The sequence below is a fragment of the Cryptotermes secundus genome, unplaced genomic scaffold (genome assembly GCF_002891405.2).
Source record: "Cryptotermes secundus unplaced genomic scaffold, Csec_1.0 scaffold2493, whole genome shotgun sequence".
Classification (NCBI taxonomy): Eukaryota; Metazoa; Arthropoda; class Insecta; order Blattodea; family Kalotermitidae; genus Cryptotermes; species Cryptotermes secundus.
This window is the reverse complement of record NW_019718650.1, coordinates 206,778-223,109: the sequence shown is the minus strand read 5'-3', so window position 1 is coordinate 223,109 and position 16,332 is coordinate 206,778. Positions and strand designations below refer to the sequence as shown.

General features: G+C 39.2%; 1 protein-coding gene across 1 annotated transcript in view; it reads left to right on the top strand.

The window, feature by feature from the left end:
* Nucleotides 1-16,332, top strand: part of LOC111864018 (E3 ubiquitin-protein ligase TRIM37) — a 57,829-nt gene that overhangs the window by 30,890 nt on the left and 10,607 nt on the right. The window contains exons 9-15 of the mRNA XM_023850944.2: nt 592-907; nt 4,156-4,270; nt 10,474-10,564; nt 11,474-11,607; nt 11,919-12,155; nt 13,613-13,758; nt 14,084-14,190. Of these exons, the coding sequence (XP_023706712.1) occupies nt 592-907; nt 4,156-4,270; nt 10,474-10,564; nt 11,474-11,607; nt 11,919-12,155; nt 13,613-13,758; nt 14,084-14,190 (1,146 nt within the window). The remainder of the gene's footprint in view (nt 1-591; nt 908-4,155; nt 4,271-10,473; nt 10,565-11,473; nt 11,608-11,918; nt 12,156-13,612; nt 13,759-14,083; nt 14,191-16,332) is intronic.

The following is a 16,332-nucleotide window of genomic DNA, read 5'->3' as shown; positions in this document are numbered from 1 at the left end:
CTGGTAGGTTGCGCATGAGATCACGGCTAGTGTGACATCACCACACTCAAGTACAAACAGATAACAGTCACAGCTGACTGTCCACAGTGCGTGGACCTGCAAGAAGACCACACTTTTCTCGGGCCATTATCTCCGTAACCGTTCAACTTTGGATGTAGGTGTTTTGGGTTATATCGGCATACTTTAACATAAGGAACACCCTCCCAAAGTTTGGTCCATTCCTCCTGGGACACCCTGTATTTGACATGCAATTCAATAACAAAAAGTGTAATGTATTTGCCTTATGATGACGTTATGAAGGCTGAAACATGTAGCAAAAGTATCTCCTAGATCTACTTACATGTATTATCGATTGTTGTGTTATGACGGTTTTCAGTAAGAAATAATAGGTCAGTATGAGTTAACTGTCCATATGCACAACTGGATAGAGAATGCTACAGGCTTTGTGTTTCTGAAGTTTGTGTTACTTATGTATTTATATATGTATATATACTTATTTATATTTATTAATTTGACAGAAAACTGATTGCAGTTAGTGTAATTTTTTTTTCTTTTTATGAATTTTGTGTAATTGTTTTTCATTCAATACAGGGCACCAGATTCTGCAAGTGCACCTGTTGCACCTCGCGTAGCAGCTAATTCATTGAACCACTTAATAAACATGCCAGTGCAGCCAAATGATTCTTCATTGGTACTTTCCACACCAGGCTCTTCACATTCTCAGAGTGGAAAGAATATCAGTCCTAATGTAGGAGCTCCAAGAAGACAGCAGCGCCATGGCAATGGTAGCAATTCTTCAGGTAGCAAGAATAGCCGTCATGTGGTGCCTCTCACTACATCTCTTTCATCTCCTAGTCTGCTTAATGCTGCTGTAGTTTTATCCAGTTGCAGCAGTAGCGAGAGTGAGGTAAGGTTAGAAACTTATATCCATAATCGCTCCATTGTATGTTAAAAGAATGAAGCCATTTGGTATCTACAACACCTGTCACTTAGTGCTCAGTAATTATTTTTAAATCTAAAGATTTTAATAGGTGTGTGTGTGTACGTGCATGCATGCATTTCTCTTGGAGCTGGTGACCCTGAAGTGAGGAAGGATGTGTGAAATTTGTTTTATTGATGTAAAATATTATATCACTTTCATTTCAGAATGTTCATTATAGAACTTTGGCAATCAAGAGGCCTCATTTCTAGCAGCAACTACCCTCTACTTCTGCTAATCTTGTAAATGGGGGGGGGGGGAGGAAGTGGCTAGAAGAAAAACAAAAATTATTAGCAAATAGAAATGTTAAAACTCAGGTTTTTTCACCAATTTACAAATGTTCTTTGAAACAAATGAAATCATACTTGCAAAATTGTCAATAATGATGTTCCAATGTAAGATGAATACTAGGGCTAGAGCAGGAATGTGCAGATTCTAGACCAGAGGGTAAAGCCAGGGTATTATGAACTAGCATTTGATTAGTAAATAGGTGGGAATTATATTGCAATGTATTGGTATGTATGTGTGTTACTATAGGTTGGGTTTGGCTTGGTGAACAGATTTATTGACTACTTACAGGTCATAACTAGAAATAGCTATAACACTATTGCTGATTTCCACACTACAAATCACTCCATGCTAAGTCTTGTCTGTCTGCCTTCACTAGTCATTGCTTGGTAACAACTCTCAACAATGGCTGACAAGTCAAAGTCAGAGTTACATTGTGACTGACGGTCGGTCAGTCAGTAAGTCTTAGTGTCGAGCTTGAGCTGGAGCTCATGACCAGATATTAATTATTACTGTTTGACAGTTACGGTCTAATTTTTGTGGGGCATCCTCTCTCACGAGAGGACAGGTCTGTCTTTTACATATGCTGTTGGCTGTTGCCAGCATGGTCTTTCTCGGGTCCGAGTCCCTTGAGACTCACAACCATATTTTACTGTCTCAGATTTGAGATTTCCTTTTTCATCACCTCCTACGACTCGCAGGGTCACGGTGGAGGTATTTGACCCCGCCTCCACACGGAGCTACTAATCCAGTGGCTGACACCTGAACTGTTTTCAAGATAACTCCTCAGTGCTGACCACATTGAAAACATCATACTTCTATTGTTGTGTGCATCTCTGTTTCCGCCGGCACGTGTTTACTGAGCCTAATACTAAGAAATGGGTTGCATAACACCATTGTTCTGTTGTTGTGTGCATGTTTGTTATGGGTGTTACCTAACAATGGCTGCTGTGTACAGAGACACTGCTTAGCAAGGGGTATTTATGCCACAGTATTAATGGAGGTATGGTAATATGCAAATTACCTGCCACAGAAATGCTGTTCAGTATTTTGTTTACGATCTGCAACACACACACACGCACACACACACACACTCACCCTCTCTCTCTCCCCCCCCTCTCTCTCCCTCTCTCTCTCTCCCCCCCCTCTCTCTGAACACATCTGTAACATTATTACATTTCAGGATATTCATGAGGCAGATCTGTCTTGAAGTTATGATATTCTCTGTATTTCAATTTCAGCTGTGTTTGTCAATGGATATATGTAAGACTGCACATTTCAGCATGCCTTATTTGTTACTGAGCATATGAATTTTTTTATATGAAAATAAAACACCTTGCTGGTAGTGACTTTCTTTAAATTTCACTCTGTTTTGGTTACTGAATATAGAATGGTACAGATTTTACTGCACATCAGTTTTTATCCAACAGATGAGTCCTAGAATGGATGATTTCAAGCAATGAGACAAAAACGGCTAAAGTGACTTTATCAGTTTGAACATGAAATACTTACAGTTTCCCAAGAAAAACATCAAATGTACTCTTCAATAGTGAATACAAACCTGACACACAAATCCACATAGTTATGAAACTATTACCTGACAGTACTGCTCCAAAATCTCATTTAACTAACTCACTGGCCCTGAAGTTTCTGGGAACAGGAAAATGCAGTGCAGCTGAGATTATTTCTGGAAAATAGACACCCAATAAAAAAATATAGACTGCCACCAAAACACACTGCAGATACCAGTGTTGTAGAAGTTACTGGGGCATTCTGAGGTACGACCACGAACTGAAAACCTGATATTATGCACTAACTGAGAGCAGTCCTTTGTCCATCCAAGCAATATATGGAACTATGTAAGATTTGAGGCTTTCACGGCGGTGACTATGAAGAAAGCAGTCTTATGGGATTTGGCACCGTGTATATGTGGTGTTAACCGACGTTTCGGATAAACGTATCGCCTCCATCTTCAGGGTAGAAGAAAAAATAATAAATCTGCAAGCGAAGAGACCGTGAGAACCGGTAAAAGCAGACACAGTCTGCTTGCAGATTTATTATTTTTTCTTGTACCCTGAAGATGGAGGCGATACGTTCCTCAAAAACGTCGGTTAACACCACATATACACGGTGCCAAATCCCAGAAGACTGCTTTCTTCTTAATATATGGAACTGTTTTGTAAGTTGAAGCTAATTGAATAACACTTCCCTTATCAACCAAAACTATCACATCATATTACACATGTACAAGAAACATTGGCCAAGAAGTTCCTCCTAGAGTATTTTGGGAACATTGCTCCATAGTCAAGTTGCTGTGTGCTAGGTTTGAGCCTTTCAGAAATTCTTACTTCTACCTCTGTGTGTGTGTGTGTGTGTGTGTGCGCTATTTACCTGAATCTTTATTGGGAAAAGCACCTGGCATCTTTAGTGGGATTCCTGGTCAAAACACTAATCCTCTCATCACTTGAAGTACTCGTATATAGAGTAATTCTTGAAGACAATAAAGACAATCATAATTACAGGCTTACTAAATAAACACACTTCATCATTCCAGACGTTTGAGAAGCAACAGATTCTTGATAAGTGGAAATACAGATTGCTCTCCTTATTCACTTTTTGCAATCTTGACTTGTTTTTCTCTTTTATACAATTCTTCAGAATTGTAGACAATTGATGTTGCACTGCAATCACATTTCACATTTTGCTGATTTATGTCATTGCCAGTCCTTATCATGAATGGTGTTCTTTATTCTTGATTGTATAATTATTTTACATGTAATTTAATAAAGAATTATACATAAAAATTACTGATGTAATAAAAATATTCTCTTCCAGGCTATGTATGACCTGTTGTTTACAGTAGTCAGTGTAATCTTTCTCCTCAACAGGATGTGAGTGAACCTGAAGGGTATAACGATGACTGTGAGAACCATAATACAACTGTCGCGAACACAGAAGAAAATTCCAATGATGAAAATGATGTTGATGATGAAACTATGTCGGGTAAGTAGATGAGTACACATACATGTTATACTTAAGAAGCTTTAGATTAACATATGTTTTCTACTGTTAAAGAACAGGGAAGGGCAGTATTATTGTGACTGGCATAATACAGTGCTCAGATGTTAGTATGACATACAAGTTCAAGACACAAATTATAGTGTTTCAAGTTACAGTACTGAATCATTGTACTGAATCTGTAAATGTATATGACAACTCATCTTTAAGAGTTCCTGCTTGGAACTATAAAATTTTGCAGTTGCATTCATGAAATGTTTCAGATATAGAATTGTAATGTTTTGAGCATCTGAAAAGCATACTCTTTAACCTTCCAGTGCCGGGCGACGTACATAGCACGTCGGCATTTAAATGCCACATCTCGCCAGGTGACGCTGTTGTGCGTCTTGTGCTGCTTTTCATGTAAAGTAATACTTTTGCTATAAAATGAAAGAGGAAATTTCTGTCTATCATTTCGTACATTCGTTATTCCACTTTGAACTTCCCGGGATATTTTTTTTACATTAGAAGTCTCCGAAGAAGTTCCGTAGCTTGCTGTCTAGGTCGCAGTATTGCCATACAAATCTGTCTCCATCTCTTGGAGAGTTAGGAACTAAATATGCTAGGTTTATAGTCTGTGACCTCCTTGCGTGTTGGTTGAAGGAAAGTCTGTGATCTCTCTGCGTGTTGGTCGATAAAAAAATCGATTTCCATTCACCAGTGACGAGTGCTGCTTCTTGAACGGAATGAGAAACCACGTGTAGAAAACCTAACAAGAAAGATACGTGACGCTGACCTCTGTTATGACAGCAGTTAGATATGATAAAGAAGTGCCTTGTTTGCATTCCTTGAGGTTCTGTTTGTTCCACATAGCTAATTCAGTTTGCATGTAGCAGCCATGGCTGGGACAAGCAAGAGACGTTCAGCTGTGTTGAGTGACGAGGACTTACAGTGTTTGCTTGAAAGTGATTCCGAACAAAGTCTGTCAGATTCGGATTTTGACACTGAAGGCAAGTTAGATGATCGTGCCTTGATTGAAGCTGTTGGAAATGAGGGCAGCATTGAGTGTTTCCGCGACTACCACACATAGCTGAATTTTTAAGGTAATTAATAATTTTTATACGCTTACTGGCCCAAAAATAATTTGAAAGTAGTGTGGGTCAATACTTTAATTCTATATACTTCTCTTGACGTTGTGTGAAAATCTGAAAAACAGAACTCCAGTTTTTCCCCGTTTATTAAGCTTTAAGTTAAGTGCTGCATCCTCCGATTAAATTATTTAAATAGCCCCGGCATTGGAGTGCAAAAACGATTTAAATGCCCCCACGACTGAAGGGTTAACCTTTAATGTACGGACTTTTAAATTGCAGGCAGCCCTCTGCGGCTGGTATTTAAATCACCCTAATTAATTAACATTGCAAACTTTCCGGAAAAAAATATATTTTCCGTTCTGTGCAACATATAAATATGAACTATAAACATCCTGAAAGACAAAGTTTTCTACATATACACAAAAGAGCAATTTTTACAAACGAAAATTAACTGTGATTATTTTGTCATGAAGTGCAAAATATAATCTTTATTCTATATGTTATGAAATGCCAGGGGACTTACCCGTTGTTTTCTCTTCAACCTTGAATACTGGTGATATTGTAAATATAATCACACTATATACAATAATATTTTGTTCAGACTGTACACGAGTTTGAACTGCATCACGTCACAGTTTACAATACACTCTGATGCGCAGTCTACCTCACACAAAGCGACATCACACTTTTTACAATAGAAGAGCGTGCTCCTGCTTTTCATATTTAGTGAAACACACAACATCTTTGTTTCCCTTTGGTTGGCCAGTATTGTGAATGTTTCACCTCCAGTTGACTGAATTGGGCCCCAGATGACTTTGGCCTCCCCCCAAGAAACGCCACTGACCCTGATATTCGCCTTGTGCGATTGAAGAACTATCTTGGGGGAAGGGGGTTCTAGCAAAATCGAATAAATTATGTTGATTGACAAAGTGACACTCTCACCTGTTAGTAATACTCGCAAAATAGTGATGCAAAGTAATTATAATACTAGTCGAAAAGGGTTTCAGTCCAACACTGATACCGAAAGTCACAGTGGCAAAGATGCCTTTTACTCACAAAGTAATACTGGCTCAGTAGGTTTAAACCTCTTCCCAGACACAATAAAAACGATATACAAAGAAATATATGACAGTCTGACACTGACTTTCTAGCTTATAAAGAAATATTAGACAATCTGACACTGACTTTCTAACTGATAAAGAAATATTAGACAATCTGATGCTGACTTCCTAACTGATAATTTGCCACTGAAAACCAATCCTTGAATGCGTTAGACTTCCTTGAAGGCTCTGGAAGCACTCATATGCAAGCACCAATGAATATTTCCTCATCAGTTCTCGAAACAAAGCTGGGCTATATTTGGCTGACCAGGTTATAAACAGTCATATCTAAACGTAAATAGTATTGTTGCGTGTTGTGTGTGTCACGCTACAAATAAGTTTACGCCGTTGTTTGATATAGTGGATTTATTTCGTTCGCTCACCTTACACACACCTTACAATCATTACCACTTGCAGTGTTACAATTACTGCTTACACAATGTCTCGGCCGATACTGGACTGTCTTCTCTGGCGGTTTATAGCAGACTGACTGTGCGAGTGCATTCAACCCTGTTTTATAACCTTGGTCGCTGCTATGCAACGAACCCTCTGTTATAACCATGGAGACTCCTGTTAGAACTACAATTGAGCGATTGTTGTTTCCTATGCAACGGTCTGTTCTAGCGTTTCCATAGAAGTGACTCTTCTGGATTCCAGGCACGTTACAGTATCAAAACCAGTACTGTGATAAACGATTTCATTGTTCAGAGCTAAGGAATGAACCACTGACATGACCTTACGAGCGTTTGTTTTGGTTTCAAACACAAGGTCAAACTGTCAGCACTCCCAAAGAGAGCACGTGTCCTGCTGCATATATATATATATAACATTCGGCCAACTCGGGGTGCTGCTTGCTGCATATATATATATGACATCCAGCCGTTAAAGGTTAATAAGATTGGTCTTATATATCACGTAAAATAGAGCTCTGAAAAAAGGCAGAGGTGTCTTGATGTATACATTTGCCGCCAACTCTCCCGCCAGCCTAATTCTTACAAAGAACAGTGCTTTCTTACTTAAATTTGATGATTGATCTTGTCTGTATGTATTACTGTTTCAGAGGCTGTGTCAGTTATTAGGTTTGCAGCCCTGTCAGCCCTTGGCATTGTATTATACCAGTCATAATGAGCCTTCCACCTTGCCAAGGAACTGGCTATCATTACTGAGTTCTTTTTGCATTTTTCTCCCAGTACTTCCATATGCATGCCAGAATAATACCTTCAGATGAACAAAGCTTCTTGTTCCTCTTCAGTACTACACTACTACACAGCATTCAAGATCATTTTCCCATTTCCTTTCATGCTCTGTACTGTATTTATTCACATCATTTATGAACCCCTACTTTTAGAGAATAAATTTTAGAAAAAAAAAAAGAAATGTAATATTGCTTTATTATCTCCAGAATTTAAACTCAAGTTTATAGTACCGCACATATACTAAATGTAAACATAAGTAATTAACGTTACAGTTTTCACTTAGGCAAGTGGAATACTTGTTTAATGCAAATATAAAATCATTGAGCTTCTAGAGAATAATTTAAAAGTGCAGATTTTGTCAGCCTACGTTTTGCCTACTAGAGCTCAACAATTTAAACATTTTTTTCTGTATGTTTAAAATAATTGTATCATTCTTTGCTGTGCTGATGAAGTTCTTGGGTACATGCTAAAATGTATCATTGTAGGATTTGAGGTTCTCATAGTGGTGGTTGTGAAGAGTTCTCTCTTTTCCAAATATAACACCATCTTGTCTGTTAAAAGTCAGCCAGTGTTTCAGAAGAACGTGTAGCCTCCATCTTCAGGGTTGACGATCAAACAGAGCAAGAAAGCAGCATGAATTAGGCAGCATGCAAAGGTAGGTTACTCCTCAGCCCTGAAGATGGAAGTAATGTGTTACTCTGATATGTCAGTTGACCTTCAGCAGACTAAACAGCGTTATGTCCCAGAAAATATAACTCTTCAGTCAGTCTTTTTTATTGTGTATATTTAGTTCTTGAATACATTTAAAAATTATATGAACATAAAAACTCCATAGATCACTTGTTATGTAACAGAGCACCTTGAAAAGTTAAAAACTTACCATCAGAATTGACTGCTATATTTCAAGGTGTTGCTTCTAACCAAAGTGAGAATATTCATGTGAAAGATCATTGAGCTAACTGCACAGGAGCTTAAAAAGGTTGTTGAGAAGCCTGCAAATGAGAAACATTGGATGGAATGCATGGAGGAAGAGATTGGCAGTTCTGACAATCATAAGAACATAACAAGGCTTAGAATCCTTGATGTATAGTAATTGTCCTATCAAAGTTATTTTACAGTTTTCAGTTTCTGCATTACTTTCACGATTGTCATTTTCCATTTATATAAATACAAAGGTCGGATAAAAAGTGGTGGCGACACCTCTGTAGTTCTGAAATGACTTTATTACGTGAGGTAAACACACATTCCTTCAGTATAATCGCCCCCCATGTGTACCACTTTCTGCCAAATTTGTGTAAGGCGTCGTATTCCATCAGCATGTCCACTTCTGTTCATATCCAGCAGTGACTGCCCTACAGCACGAATAATCTCCTCTCTTGTGTTGTAACATGTTCCTTGCTGTGGTTCTTTCATTTTTGCAACGAGATTATAATTGCACGGACTCATATCAGGTGAGTATGGCGGATGTTGCAGTATCTGCCATCACCAGTGGCGAAGGAGATCCTTGAGAGCATCAGCAGTTTGAGCCCTTGCATTGTTATGAAGGATGATGGGGTTCATTGCCAACAAGTGTCGTCGCTTTCTCCTGAGTGCTGGACGAAGATGATTACGCAGGAAATTGCAGTAGTAGACATTTACTGTCTGTCGTTGAGGTACAGTGTGGTGCAGTATCACTCCATCAGTGTCATATGCCACAATGAACATTGCCTTCACATTACTCTGTGTAGGGCACACTTTCTTTGGACAAGGAGAGCCAGGATGCTTCCATTCATTTGATTGTCGCTTCAAGTGTGGTTCGTATGAGGAAGCCCAAGTTTTGTCCAGAGTGACGATCCTTCCAAGGAAGTTGTCACCTTCCCTCTGGTACCAGTCCAACACGTCTTGTGCAATTGCATAACGTTGCCATTGTTGCACCTCAGACATTGTATGGGGTACCCAATGTGCTCCAATTTTGCAGTATCCAAGAATATCGTGCAGAATGTGGAGCACGATTTTGTGACATACGCCTTCCTCAGCAGCTAACTCCTGCACAGCTCCTCAGCAATCGACATCCAGCAAAGAAGCAAGAAGCTGAATTGTGTGGCTGTCAACATGGGGTCATCCTGAATGGCATCCCTCCCTTTACTGAACAATTTCACCCATCGTGCCACTGTGCCATATGGCAAAGCAGCATCACCACATGCTTCTTGCAGTCCCTGATAACAGTTTTGTGCACTACGACATTTTGCAACTTCAGTTTTTATCCAGGAGCATTGTTCTTGTTTCATAAACATATTGTTATGGTGCTTGAAGTGGGCTCCTGCACTCTAGACGATGCACAATGCAACCCAATGAAACAACCAGAGCTACTCACTGCGCTACTTCAACTGAACTTCTGCTATCAGCTACAGACGGTGCTAGTTCCACCTGACACACATCTTTCATGTTACAGCAGTGTTGCCACTATGTTTTATCCAACCCTTGTATAAATAATTTTTTCCTACATTAATAAGTTAATGTTTAAAACAAGATAAATGGATGGTAGAGGATTGATTAATATTTATATGAGTTACATCAAGATGTGAAACATTTTAAAATTTTCTGAAAGTTTTTACTGATCCAGTGTCCAGAAACTTTACATTTTTTAAGTTGATAAAACATAACAAGAATTGTCTAGCAGTTGTGTTTTGAAAACATTAAAAATATTAAAGAGTTCTATCTTCAAGGACAGAACTCCTCACACTTACCACCCTGAGAATCTGAAATTTGATATTAAAGATATTGTTTGATTTTTTAATTTCAATACTTGAAATGATGCACTGTGTTTGGCTTTCTTGTCAAAGGAGAAAATGATGTGGAATATTCATTAGCTGCTCAGCCAATGCTATTCAGAGATCAAGACGCAATAGCGGATCAAAGTATTGGGCGTGCTGGGTAAGTGTATATTTATTCTAGACAGCTACTGATAACATGTTGGCTTTTTGCAATTACAGGTTGCAGATGCTGTGTGTGGGAGAAGAGAAAGATTGAGCTGGGTACATGATAACAGTTTAACCAGGAGAATGCCTTTGAACTGTATTAAGTTATAGAGTAACTTTTATGCTTAGCGGCCTCCATAGTCTAGGGGTGACGTTCCCACCTTGTGACTCAAGGTACGCGGGTTCAAACCCGGCGGAGGTCGTGGAATTTATAAAGGCGGAAAAATTCAGGGAACAAGTCCTCCGGGTGGGACTTAAAGCCGTGGGTCCCGTGTCGTAGCTTTACGGCACGTAAAAGAACCTCCTGTTCCAAGGGGACCACTGAGCCATATTCAGGACATATCCCACCCAACAGTAGTCTCTTAACGCCTCTGGTAGATGGGGGAAGCATCGAGATACAGCTGAGCCAGTAGAGGCCGAACTCACTGGCTGAGTCGGGACTGATGGCACGCACCAGTACCAGTAGGGAATAGTGAATGGAATATCATAGGGAGACGCACAATGGACCAACAGTTGGTCTAAGTGCATGGGGAAACCCACCCTCTCCAATACAATACAAACTTTTATGATTAAGATTGTGTATTTGACCATTTAGATGTATTTTTTGTTTCACATTCCCTTCTGAATTAACATTGTTTTGAAAGAATGTGGAATCTGTGATACTTGTGGCCCCACTACTGTCACTTTTCTTAACATTAACTGCCATATAAATATTTGCTATTGTAAATATACATTTGTCCAAGAAGTTACATATTTGGTACGGATTTATAAGTGTTCTGTAGTTTATGAATACAAATATGTTACTAGTCCAGTTATAATGTACTTTTCAAAATCTTGTCCTTTTCTTTCTATATTTTGTAACTAGAATGTCAAGAAACACACTATCAGAGAGCCTTGAAGATGAAATCATGCTTCTTCACCTGTTCGAAATGCAAGATCGAAATAATTCCAGCATTTCAGAATCATCGCCTTGGACACCATCATGCTACAGTACAACTAGTAAGAAATGTTTAATTATGACAGCTGCATAAAATAAGTAAAAAGAAATATTCCTGTTTTATAGTTGGGTAAACATGATATTATCTTTGTCTTCATCAAAGTAAGATCCTATTGTCTCTTCCATCCTAAGGGGAATATAATTCTTATTGAGATTTGAGATCCTGATGGCAGTGAATATTAAGATTATGGTTATCAGGTAGTCTGGTCTTATGTTATACACCAGACTTCCAAGTGTCAGATCATGGAATACCATATCGTAATCATCATCACCATCATTCTCGTTGTGATTCTTGTTCATTTTTAATGCCTAGGGTCTGAGTTCATGAATTCACAAGGGAATTGTCAAGGACAACGCACTCTGCTAACTGGTAGTAGTGTTCTGGATACACTGCAGTTGGACATGGCACAGTTGGTACCTGGTCGATCAGGTTCTCACCATGAGGGAACACAGAGTTCAAGTGGACCAGTAGGTTTAGCCAGAAACCACTCTGGTTCATCTCATACAAAGACAGGATCTGATGCCCACCTCACGGCACCTGGAGGTAAAGGTAAAGTTGGTCCCCCCTATACATAATTAATTAAGCAACTTACCATGAATATGTATGCAGAGCTGAAGGTGAGCTTTATGCCTTCTTAACTGTGGTGCTAGATAGGTATGAATGGTCAGCTTCATTCCACAACCTCTTTTCATTTTGTTTAAGAGCTCGCATTATCCATTGGATAGGAGGCTGGACAGGCCCCATAGCTGGTCCAAAAGGTGCGGAAGAGAAAGGAAACTCTTACCCCAGCAAGGAATCAAACCCAATTCCTCAGAATTCCTGAAATATCATAGGAAGTATCCCTCACACAAATCTGTAGTTGCGTTCTTCACTGGGCCACTTAGATCACTGCACACTGCCCTTATCAGGGCACCATCCTTCCCCCCTCCAGGCACCCATCAACCCTAAGACTTTCCTTTCTTCACAAGAGTTCTTGCACTGTATTTTTGCACGTGACTTCTCTTCCACCCTCCTGACTTTTCTTCCCCCACACACAACCACCACTTCTTTCCACAGTGCTGCCATCTGCTAAAACAGCCCTTTCAGGGATATTCTTAGTCACTCCTCTCTTGTCTCCTATTTGTCCACCTTGGTTCTCTGATAGAACCAATGGGAACTGGCAGGCTGGCTTCCCATTTCCCCTCTGTTACTGTTTAACCCCACATTTTTGCAAACCTTGTGCTCTGCTTGCTGCCTGCTTCATAATGGCTTCTTGTTTGGCTTACTCTTCAAACCTGAAGATGGAGGCAACATGTTCCTCAAAAATGTAGGTTGATTTTCTGCAGACTACATGTCATTATATCCCAGAAGATAGATCTCCTCATATCTATAGCTGCGAGAACCTCAAATCCTACAATTTAAAAGCTCTTAAAACACATGATGGATGTATAACACAGTCCATCAATAATGCAACAATTGTTCCTTTTTCTTCCACTTACACTTTAACACAACATGTGTTGGTCTTAGATGGCTATCTTCAGGTGTCTTAATATATCAAAACTGCTACACTGCATTAACTTGCAGTAATATCACCGCTGTGGTGCACTTAATAAAATAAAATAAAATAAAGAGAAGACAACACTACACGCTGCTAGAATGAACAACACACAAACAAGGAGTATATTATAGATTGGAGACGTAACAGAACAACAGGCTAATGAAAATAAAAATGAGCTGCAGAAACGAAAGACATGGAGAGAAAGAGTGTATAGTTCTAAACAAATGCATGACACTCCTTGTGAAGTGGAATAGAATTTCACCAAAGTGATGGAAATTTGAATGGCTTTTGTTTTATTTTATTTTCTTAAGTGCACTAAAGCGTGTGATTTTACTGCATATTAATGCAGCGTAGCAGTATTACTGACCTTGTGTTGTTGTTTCCATTCAAAATAGTATCATTAAGTAATCAAGGAATCAGGAACTGTCTCTGCATCAGTGATACTGATTGGTATTTTTACGTCTGCCAGTTTCGTTAGGAGCTTCCCGGAATGTGCTTACTCCAAGGCAAACAATGGCTCTACGTAGACAGGGTCAAGGACCTGTAGCCACTTCAACACCCAGTCACTTAAAGCATTCACAGTCAGATTGGATTGAACTAAATCCAGGCCGAGAAGTAAGTAAAGCCAATTTATCTTCATCTTTCATTGCTCAGTGTTCTTGAGAATTCCATGAATCCTTGAGTTTTTATACCGTGCCTTGTTTTAAAACTTGTTTCAAACATGAACTTTAGTTATGACATTGTTTAATTTCAAAGTTAAGTAAGTTTAATTTGAAATCTGTGTTTGTTTGAAGAAAAGCCCCTGTTGCTATATTTCATCTAGATACATTGAAAGTTCATTTGTGGCTGAATATATTTTCATGATGTTGTATTTTGTTATAATTTTTTTGTAATTTGTGAGATGTGTTATTACTAGTGGTATTGAAACATTTCATTTCAGGAACGTCTGTGGGCATTCAGTAACCTGCTGCAACAGTTACATTTGTCACCATTAAGTGATGAAAGTGACACTTCACCCAACACTGCCATTCTTGTTACCAGACTTGGGTATGTCTTCCTTATGCAGTAAGCTCAAATAAGAGAAGGAATTAAAATATCCTGTTTCATTGTATTCTTGCCTGCTTTTCACCAAGGTAAACAAATGAAGTTAATTTAGTTGGCCCGTTTTGACTGCTAATATTTGAATCACACTTGATTCATTTCTTCTCCTTTATTTCTGTTTTGCCCAGTAGTCTGCAGGGAGTGTCGCATCAGATGTTGAGTGGGAGAACTTGTGAAGTATTAAGTATGAGGGAGAGTCAGTAAACAGCTGTAACGGATGTAATAGGTTTTCCATGTGTATCACTAGGTAGCAGCACAGTCCAACTTCATGACAGTATAAGTAGCAGACTCTCATGCACATGTTCAGAAGCTTGTTTCCATAGGCAAAATGACGCCCATGCTTGAGAAGTATATTACCAAAGAGCAGCATTCTTTTGTGTAGTTTTCTGGGCAAATGGGCTCAATGCAGAGGATATTCATAGAGAAATGTTTCTTGTTTATGGTGGGAAGAGTTTCTCCTGTTAAGCGCTTCATAACTGAGTCAAAAAATCTCTGAATGCTGTTCAGAAGTTGCAGATGATGCCCAACCAGGTCACCATGTCGTGATTGCAACAGAAGCAACTGTGAGCGAGTGGAAGAGTTGATACAAGCTGACAGTAGGATAACGATAGACAGTGTAGCAACTGTACTGGGGTGTTCCCATGGTGTAGGATACAGCATAATGTGTGATTGATTGAAGGTTTGGAAAGTGTGCACACAGTGAGTGCACAGAGAACTGAAGGATCAAGAAAAAGTGAACAGAATGGGTCTGTCCTTGCAACATCTCTTACAGCATGTAGATGAAGGAGAAGATGTGCTTAACAGGATTGTTACTGGGGACAAATCATGGGTGCATCACTACCAACCCGAATCAAACATACTTCAGTGCAATGGTGGCATACATTTTGCTGATGATAAAGAGGTTGAAATGGAGGTGCAGAAGTGGCCGAGACAACAGTCAGAAGACTTCTCTACTGCAGGATTTGATGCACTGGTAAAGCAATGGGACAAGTGTATCAGTGGTGGATATGTCAAGAAATAATTTTTTTCCCCAGGTTTGAGTATCACACTTTTTACATTTTATATCAATTAGTGACCTACTGACTCTCCCTCATAAAATGTAGTGCTTGATTTGCAGTATTTCCCTTTAGCTTGTTTAATTGGTAGCAATTTGTCCTAAAACCTTACTGTACATGTTGAAACTATTCCCAAACTTTACAGCTTGGGACAAACTGACATCTTTTCTTTACCCCATTCTCTTATTACCCTGATATTCAGCACCATGAGAACCTCAAATATCACAAGGGAAAAATAGTAGTAAGATGGCAGTAGATGTTGTACTTGAGTTTGTTTCTCGCTGTTGGATCAAGATCCTTGCATAAGTAAGGAGAATTTGTGTGCAAATTGTTTTAGATTGAAGGATTATTTAAAAATGGTTACAGCAGAATTAAAATCTGCACAGGAGATAATCAGGATCTTGTATTAAGATTTTTTTTATTGCAAGTGGGGTGGGACTAAGTCCCTTGTACTGCGCCCACTTCTGGCCTATTGTACCAGCCCCAGATGATAGGTGAGGGTGATTTTGGAGCAATTGGTGGAATGAAGATTGGCAGGGGAAACCGAAGTTCTCAGAGAAAACCTGCCTTAGTGCCACTTTGTCCACCACAAATCCCACTTGACCAGACCCAGGATCAAACCTGGGCCACCACAGTGGGAAGCCAGCGACTAACCACTTGTGCTATGGTGCAGCCTTGTATTAAGATAGAATAAATGCTAAGAACCCCAAAAACCAGGAGAACCTATCGAATCAAATGCATAAGGATGCTGAGATAAATGACAGTGAAGCTGAGAACGAATAATGTGAGTTGTATGAATAAGAAAGTAGGTAAGAAAAAGCAATAAATTATAGTAATTGGAGGTAGCCATGCAAGAGGATTGGCCAAGGAACTGAAGTGTAGATTAAACCATGAATTTGAAATACAGTCAACTCTCGATTATCTGGGGGCGGATTAACCGGTTTGCGGCTTAACCGGGGCTTTTTTTTTTAAGTTTATATGTTGTTTAATATTCATTCACTTTTGTTTCACATGGTGAGTTTAACACTATTTT